The sequence below is a fragment of the Falco naumanni genome, chromosome 5 (assembly GCF_017639655.2).
Source record: "Falco naumanni isolate bFalNau1 chromosome 5, bFalNau1.pat, whole genome shotgun sequence".
Lineage (NCBI taxonomy): Eukaryota > Metazoa > Chordata > Aves > Falconiformes > Falconidae > Falco > Falco naumanni.
The window spans coordinates 47,741,137-47,749,019 of record NC_054058.1 but is presented as its reverse complement, the minus strand read 5'-3'; the positions used below and the strand labels follow the sequence as shown (position 1 = coordinate 47,749,019).

The 7,883-nt window shown below is 45.0% G+C and overlaps 2 protein-coding genes across 3 annotated transcripts in view; one reads left to right on the top strand and one right to left on the bottom strand.

The window, feature by feature from the left end:
* The first annotated feature begins 356 nt into the window (after nt 1-356).
* On the top strand, nt 357-6,280 carry ARL1 (ADP ribosylation factor like GTPase 1). 2 transcript variants are annotated; one of them, XM_040597070.1, is made up of 6 exons: nt 357-487; nt 2,330-2,467; nt 3,842-3,923; nt 4,781-4,892; nt 5,563-5,741; nt 5,944-6,280. In XM_040597070.1, exons 1-6 carry the CDS (start codon nt 484-486, stop codon nt 5,972-5,974), a joined length of 546 nt encoding a protein of 181 aa, XP_040453004.1. In that variant the 5' UTR covers nt 357-483; the 3' UTR covers nt 5,975-6,280. The 2 variants fall into 2 exon arrangements, with proteins under 2 accessions (XP_040453004.1, XP_040453005.1); XM_040597071.1 differs by lacking the exon at nt 357-487 and adding an exon at nt 902-1,009.
* A 501-nt stretch (nt 6,281-6,781) lies between these two features.
* UTP20 (UTP20 small subunit processome component) overlaps nt 6,782-7,883 on the bottom strand; it is a 64,914-nt gene continuing 63,812 nt past the window's right edge. Inside the window, exons 61-62 of the mRNA XM_040597069.1 lie at nt 7,397-7,542; nt 6,782-7,083 (exon numbers count right to left, since the gene is read on the bottom strand). Coding sequence (XP_040453003.1) covers nt 6,928-7,083; nt 7,397-7,542 — 302 coding nt within the window. The 3' untranslated portion in view covers nt 6,782-6,927. The remainder of the gene's footprint in view (nt 7,084-7,396; nt 7,543-7,883) is intronic.

Below are 7,883 nucleotides of genomic sequence, written 5' to 3'. Positions count from 1 at the left end.
ACACTCTCACACACGCTCTCTCGCTCTCTTTATTTATTCGGTTTCGTTGTTTTCGGAGCAGGGCGGGAGGGGCGTGACCCGGCGCCTGCCTCCAGCCGCGTGCGCCAGTCCCGGCGTGCGGCAGGAAGCCCCGCCCGAGGCACGCGCGGACTCAGCGCCGCCCCCCGGACCCGCTCTTCCGCCGGCGCAGATTCGCCACCGCTCCCGCCGGGCCGCTGGGTCACACCTTTCGTGTCCCCCCCTTCCCCCCCCACCCCCGCCCGGTATGCCCGCGCCGGGGGCCCGCGCGCAGCCCTGCCCCTGCTCGCTGAGAGCGGGCGGGCGCCTCTCGGCTCCGTGTCGAAACGGCGAGGCCGCGGGGGGGGCGGGGGCAGCGCCTCGTTTACTCGCCGCGGCGTTCGACGTGGAGCCTGCGGGCGGCGGTGCCAGGGCCGGCGGAGCGGAGCGGGACGGGGCGCCCGCGGCGCGGCGTAGCGGCTCGGCATGGGTGAGGAGCGGGCGGCGGCGCCGGCGGCCTCAGCGCGCGGCGCCGGGCCCGGGGCGCGGCGGGGAGAGGCGGGGCCGCGGCTGGCGCGAGGCGGCGGGCCCCGGCGCGCGGGCGCGGCGGCCCGTGGAGCGGCGCGAGGGGCCCCCCGCCCCCGGCGGCCTGTGGAGACGGGGCCGGAGTGGCCCGCGGGGGAGGGCGGAGCGGGAGTGGGAGCGGCGCAGCCGACCGGGTGGGTGGCGAACGCGGCGGGGCGAGGGGAGGGGGCGCCTGCGGGCCGCGATCTCTGCCCGGCAGCGGCGGCGGGAGCGGTCGCTGCCCGCTGCCCCCTCCCGGGCTCGCAGCGCGGAGTGGGCCCGCTCCCTGGGGCGCTCGGGGCGGCGTTTCGGCCGCTCGGTGCTGCCGGGAGTTGCCGTCGGTCGGAGCGCAGCGCTTCCGTGCTCCGAAGGCGCGGCTGTGTTAGTTCAGCCCGTAACGGGTTGCTGGCAAGGAATTAATTGGAAAGGGAGCTGTGAAGAACAGCAAGTAAAGTAGGTGGAACGGCAGGAGGCCCCGGGTGTGGGGGCTGGGCGGTGGACAGTCACCGGTTCTGTTACAGGTGTATTGGGGCAGCGTTTTGGTGTGCGGGAAAAGCCGGTTGCAGTGTAAGGAGGGCGCGGGAGGTGTCTGGCGGCGAGCAGGTTACCAAGAGGAGAGCTGTTAGCGCCTAGGCCTCCGTGGGTCGCCCGGTAGCCTTTTACTTGGGCTGTATCTATTGGAACACCTTCTGCAGCTCGGTTCTGCGCGGGCACTGTGCCTGTCGCACGGGCAGCAGCGCCCCGAGCAGCACCACGCACACCCGCCCGCAGAGGGGCCCGCACACCTGCCCTTGGTCTCCAGGCCCACAGCCTGTTACCGGTGTGAACTCCTTCTTAGGTATAAGCATGCAGCTCGTTGCTCCCTACTTCCCCTGGAAAGGCAAACGCTGGGAATAATTTTTATCAAAATCTTCTTCTGTAAGACTTTGGTTGCAAATCTTTCATTTGCCTCTTCTGCGATGTAGGTATCACATGTGATTTTAGCTTCTTTGGTGTTTCATTACCTTTTACAGGGTTTAGGTGGATTAAAAAAATTATTATTTAGTATTAGGTATATTTATAAAAATAATTGGAAAAATAACATTTTACTGGCTTACAACATTAGTATTCTTTCTACACTTAAACATCTAATAAGTGGAAATCAGATACTAGTCTGGCCACAAGTAGTCTTCCATGCATTTAAAGAATAAATGAGATGTTTGGGCAAGCCAGTTTTGGGAAGAAAAAAAAAGGGGGGAAAGAGGCATTTAAAATCAGCTCCTAGATTTCTCTGTAGCATTCGTGTACTTAATCTAGTGCAGTTTCATAGTTTGTAATGGACTGTGATTTAACATGTACCTACTGATTCATACAAGAAAAGAAGTGGATGGTCCTTTAGGGAAACGGTAAACATCAGAAGGAGTTCTTTCCTGTGATTGTATAGTCTCTTGTATTGAAAATATAAGTGTTATATACAGACAGAAAGTAGTTGGCTCAAGTTCTGGCATATGAGAGAAAAGGGGGAAAAATTCCTAACCACACAGAGGAAGCTTGGTGCTGCTGCAACATGATTTTGCTGGGTTGAGCTAGCATAAAATAGCAGCATAAACAGCAGGAAAATAAATGTAGTTCAGCACACAGGTATCTAGGTTACAACCTAGATTTCTCTGTTTTCACCGGAGAAAATATATTGTTGCCCAGTAAGAAATGTGATTGATCTGTCTGCCTTTCCGTATCTTCCATATTGTTAGCTGAAATCAAAACATCTTTTGTGTTCTGGTTTTTGTAGGGGGCTTTTTCTCCACCATCTTTTCCAGTTTGTTTGGAACTAGAGAGATGAGGATTCTCATCCTGGGACTGGATGGAGCAGGAAAAACAACAATTCTCTACAGGTTACAAGTTGGAGAAGTTGTTACCACCATTCCGAGTAAGTGATCAGTCCCTTAGTGAAAATAGCCAGTTTGCCTGTAGCTTTAATCCATAAGCTGTCAGCTGAACTCGCTGTGTGCTTCCTTCGTAAACAAAAGGACCTTACTTTGTAGGAGCCTTGCACTGTTGTATTTAAGAACTTTCTTGCATAGAAGTATTACAGCATGCTATAGAAGCACTGCCTAAAGGAGTATTTTACGTTGCCCTGCTGAATGCAAAAAGTATTTGACCTTAAGATTTCTACCATGATTTGGCAGGCTTTTCTTGATAGGTAAACGTTCAGTAGATGGTCACTGTTGACTGTGTAAGCTGTTTGTCTCTAAATATAGCTGTCATGCAAATTTTAGAGATCATTATTATGGTACATTGGGATGGTGTCAGTAAGTCGTACCTATTTTTCTTTTTTTTGACAAGGGTCTTCAGTTTGTTATATAAACTTTTAACACAGAGAAGAAGAAGAAATCAGATTGTTTAACTTTATGTAGAAGGTATAACAAAACTTGGTGTGAGATCTCATGGAAGGAGATGATGCTTAAAAAAACATACCTGATTTCACCGGTTGTCTTGGCATTCATGCAGCCCTGCTCACTTATTACAAACACCGAAGTGTGTGTGCGCTGAAGTGGTCTGGCCACGATCACTCTGTGTAACGTCAAGAACAAAGGATGCTTGGCTTTTTGAGTCCCTGTCATGTCTCTTGGGTTCCTCCTGAATGGCCGTAATGAATTGACTTTGGTCAGGTCTTTTTTTGCCCTTTAGAAGCCAGCAGTTTACTATGCCATAATCTTTTAGCCCTAGGGCTTTGCTTATTTCAGCTGCCATAAATTTTAGGCAGTCTGTGTCCATCATTCACTTCCCTGTGTTGTGTTTCTCTGGGCTGGCAGGAAAAGGAATGACATGCAGTATGTTGTAACCTTATTGCCATTTTCCAGATATCAGAGTGTCAGGTAGGTCTGCTGCTGAGAAGCTGGTTCTGCTGTGGTCTTATGAGAACACAGTTCTGGTGCTGACACAAAGGAAACATTCCTTGGTATTTTATTGCTGTCAGTTGTGTGCTTGGTTATCAAAAGAGGCCATTCTTTTAGCGCTTGCTCTGTTGTGGTGATTTCAGGCACCCTTCCATCCATTTTTAACAACCTTGGCTTTTGTTACAAATCTCTACAATGTGTTTACAATTTGCTTTTGTTATTCAAAGAAAAAAATTATGTTATTTTGAGCCATAAATGTTGGGATGTCTTTGCAAAGGGCATGAACTTCATAATGTAACTACTGATAATTTTCAGGCCTGAAAATTTTAAACTGAAGTGCTGTAATGTTATTCAGAAAAATAAACAATTCCACTGTTGGTGATTTTTCTTTAACTTTGTTTCAGCCATTGGCTTCAATGTGGAGACAGTGACGTACAAGAATCTGAAATTTCAAGTTTGGGACTTGGGAGGACAGACAAGCATAAGGTAGTAGATCTCTTAAAATCAAAAGATATAATTAAATTTCTCTAAAAAGTACTGCGTTCTTGGAGTTCTTCTAGCTGGCACTTCTGAAAATGGATTAAGTTTTAAAACCAGCCCATTGGCAGGAGAGCACTTTCATCTGTTGCACTTCGTTCTGTTCAGAATTCAGTTAGTAAACGGATTGGAAAGAAAGAAGTGAACGTTTTCATTTGTACACAGTTTTACTTTGAAAAACAAATCTACTTAGTAGTAGGTAATTGTGTAGCATTCTGAGAACGAGGGAAGTGAGTGATGTAAACCCCAAAATACATTTAAATATTCTTAAGAATGCAAAGCTAGGAAGTAGCATTTAGTTGCAGATGATAATTTTTCAGCAAGCGTTACAAGTTTTGCAGTCAGTCATTATATACGTAATTGTAGTGATCTCTTCAGTACCCACGTATGATCTTTTTGTGATTCCTTTTTGAATGCTTGGTAGTAAAGTCCAGTGTAGTTAGTAAGGTGCAGGTTCCTTCCCTTTTTAGTTTCAGTTAGGTAATTCTGAAAATGGTGGTTTCAGCCTTGTTTGTTACTTGCCTGTATAAATTAGTCATTTAAGATTTCTCATTTTATCCTCCTTTGGTGACTGTAATGCCATAATGATTACCTATGGCAGAAGCTTGTGTGTTTAAACTTCCTTTCTGCCCTGTGCCACAGTTACGGACCTGATGTCCTGCAGGCTGATTCCCAAATAAGTCTGTCCCCAGCACTTGTGTCCTTCCCCTGTTTTAAGGCTGCTACACTCCCCACCCCTGCATCTGGCTGAAAAGGACTGCTTAAAAGTGCAAATTGCATGACTGGAACTTACCTTTCTTCTACAGGCCATACTGGCGGTGTTACTATTCAAATACAGATGCAGTCATTTATGTAGTGGACAGCTGTGATCGGGACAGAATTGGCACTTCAAAATCAGAGCTTGTTGCTATGTTGGAGGTAAGAAAACGATGACAATTGTATCAAAAGCTGAGAAATCAAAGCCTTTTTGGAGTGAATATGAAATTTGATTTAGTGAACCAAATGAAGCTCAGCTTTACTTGTGAAACTTCAGAATGAGCCCGTGCAGCACTTCTGACTGAAAAGCACAAAGTACACTGCAGATATTTCATAGTTTCATGCAGCACTGTCTGGGCAGTAAGTTACAGGTAGCCTTTTGGTCATATGGAAATGTATCTGTCTGCAAGGGCAGCTGCTCAGTACTTCAGTGGTGGCAAAATCAGGCCCTGAAGCATTAACAGTAATTAGTATGATCTTCAGTTTCAAAACATAGTAGGATATATAGAACAAGGTAAGATGATGAGCAAAACTTTGTATTTCCTCCCACATTCCTGCAAACTTTTTGATACACCTTATTAAATCCAACCACCAGCTTGTTTCATAATGTAACAGACATAACTACCGTGTTTTGAATTGCACCTAAGTGGTATCATGCTGGAGTTGAAAGTGCGTACCATTTTTTCACTGAAGAATTTCCTAAAGAACAAAACTGGCAAACTGAAAATTATTTGAGAGCTGCTGGAACTTCTTTTCATTCTATGGGTTTTCTCTGCTTAAATAAATTCAGTAAAAGTCTCTGCAACATCTTGCATGATTTCCCTATTTTTAGGAAGAAGAGCTGAAGAAAGCCATTTTGGTGGTGTTTGCAAATAAGCAGGACATGGAACAGGCCATGACTCCCACAGAAATGGCAAATGCACTTGGCTTACCAGCTTTGAAGGACCGAAAATGGCAGATATTCAAAACTTCTGCAACTAAAGGCACAGGGCTTGATGAAGCAATGGAGTGGTGAGTGAACAGTCTAATTTATACTAGCTTCATTAGAAAAATGTCTTTTACTCTTGGGTTTGTTTTATTTTTTAAGACTGGATCTGTGCAAGACTGACATAAGACAAGAGTCTACGTTAGAAGAAAGAGTAGCTTTTTCTTGGAAATATTTCAACATAATTGAAATGACTTTTTAGTAAACTGATTTAACCTTTTTTCCTAGGTTGGTGGAGGCCTTGAAGAGCAGGCAGTGATACAAAGCTGACCATTGCAAAGACGTTTCAGCTATATCCACATACTTCTTTTGGCGGTAAAGTACTTTCAGGCCACAACTACTTGTAAATAGGACAGACTCCTGTAATGTGGATGCCTCTCTTGAACTGTAAAACTGAACCAAGCGAATGCCTATGTACATCATGATATTCCATTTCTTTATTTCTGTGAAAGTCTTACTGCCTGGCAGAGTTTGTTTTGTCTTCCCCTGCCCTTGGTTTTAAGTGTGAGTGGCTACTATATTGGTGTAATTAAAACACTAATAAAATCCGGAACTGTCAGCTGTACTCATAAGTGTGATGCTTGTTTCTGTAAGCAAGTTCAACTGCTGCCAGTTCTAACAGCCAGAAAACTGAGCATTTAAAGAGGTTTTCTTAAGCTGAGGTTGTTATGCTTCAGATCCTTCAGTGTAGATGTGCTTTTACAATGCAGTACAGCAATGGAGATAACAAGCGCACCTCTAGCTGTTAGCATAGCATTGGTTTTCTGAAAGGAAAAAAAGCCTTCAATACAATACTTTAATTTGAATGTAACTTCCACCTTCATGAGCTGTTACTCCTCTTCTTTCAGCTTAGCCAGAACTGCCAGTAAGTTATTCAGTACAGCTGCAGAAACTGAAACAGATCAAAGCTGGGAGGCAGACTGTTTTGTCTTCAGGAGCTAGGATGTTCACAGGCACAAATGCAGTCATCACATAACCCATCTTTTAAAAATGAACTAAAATTTAATATAAAAGATCATGGTGGTTGTCTATTCAACAATATGTGCTCTGGTAAATAATATACAGGTTTGAAAAAACTGAAGAGCTTTTATTTATTTAAGGTCCCAGATGAAAACCAGGACATGGAAAAATACTAATAAATACAAATATGTAATTTTTTTAAAGTAAATTTTAGCTTTTTATAAACTAATCCTCCCAGAAGGAAAAACCTCTTCATTCCACTATTGCTAAATCTTTCAGTGCATGACTTCGAGGTCTCTTGGCCTTATGGGTAGGGCGCAGGAATTCTATTTTTCTCTTCCTGGTTTCCGCTTTATTCCTGTGTCTCTTCAGCTTCCTCCTTGCAGCGATATCAGGGTTTGCAACAGTCTAGTGAAAAACAAGATGTTTGTTAGTTGTAACTAAACAAATTGTTCCTGTAAACATCAGCTACTTCCTTAGAAACTGGTGGCTGGTAAGTCAACACACATGCTTTCTTAGGCTCCTCAAAACTGAGGCTGCTCTGCCCAGGTTTACCAGTGTTCTTCAGGCTGATCTTGAACAGTTTCTTGGGAAGTTTTAGAAATGAAACACTGAAACTGCCTCAATGCAGGATGAAGTTCTTTCTCCAACTCACCTTCCTGGTCAGCTCTCAAGCCTTCAGAAAAACCCCTTTTTTCCAGAAGAGAAGGCAGAAGCTTACCTGCAAGGCCCTCTGCTTTTTCCTCATTGCTCTTTTCTGATTGGCCTGTTTCTGCACAGAAGAAAAGGCAAGCGAAAAATCCTCCAGTCCAACTAACTTCTTGAGCAGTTCTATGATTTCTTGGGCAAGGTTCTTCAGTGTTGGATCTAATAAAACAGAATTAATTTGCTTTGTCTTTTCAGCATATGGAATGATAGCTAACGGCCCAGTAAGGATTCCTCTGCCTTTACTAAAGGACAACTGTACTGATTCATCTTGCACAATATCTGTAGAGACCACAGCAGAGGTGCTTGTGGAAGCTGCTGGTTCTTTACCAGCTTTCCCAGAGGACAAGTGGTGTTTCACACAGGCAAACTAAAAACAATGCTTCTGAGAAGGATTTATTTTTTTTCAGAGGGATAAGGGTATGCCAGGTGTTATTAAAAGCGGCTTGCTGTATATAGATAGCCACCTGGGCCCTTTTGGAATAGGCTTTGTTAGAAACATG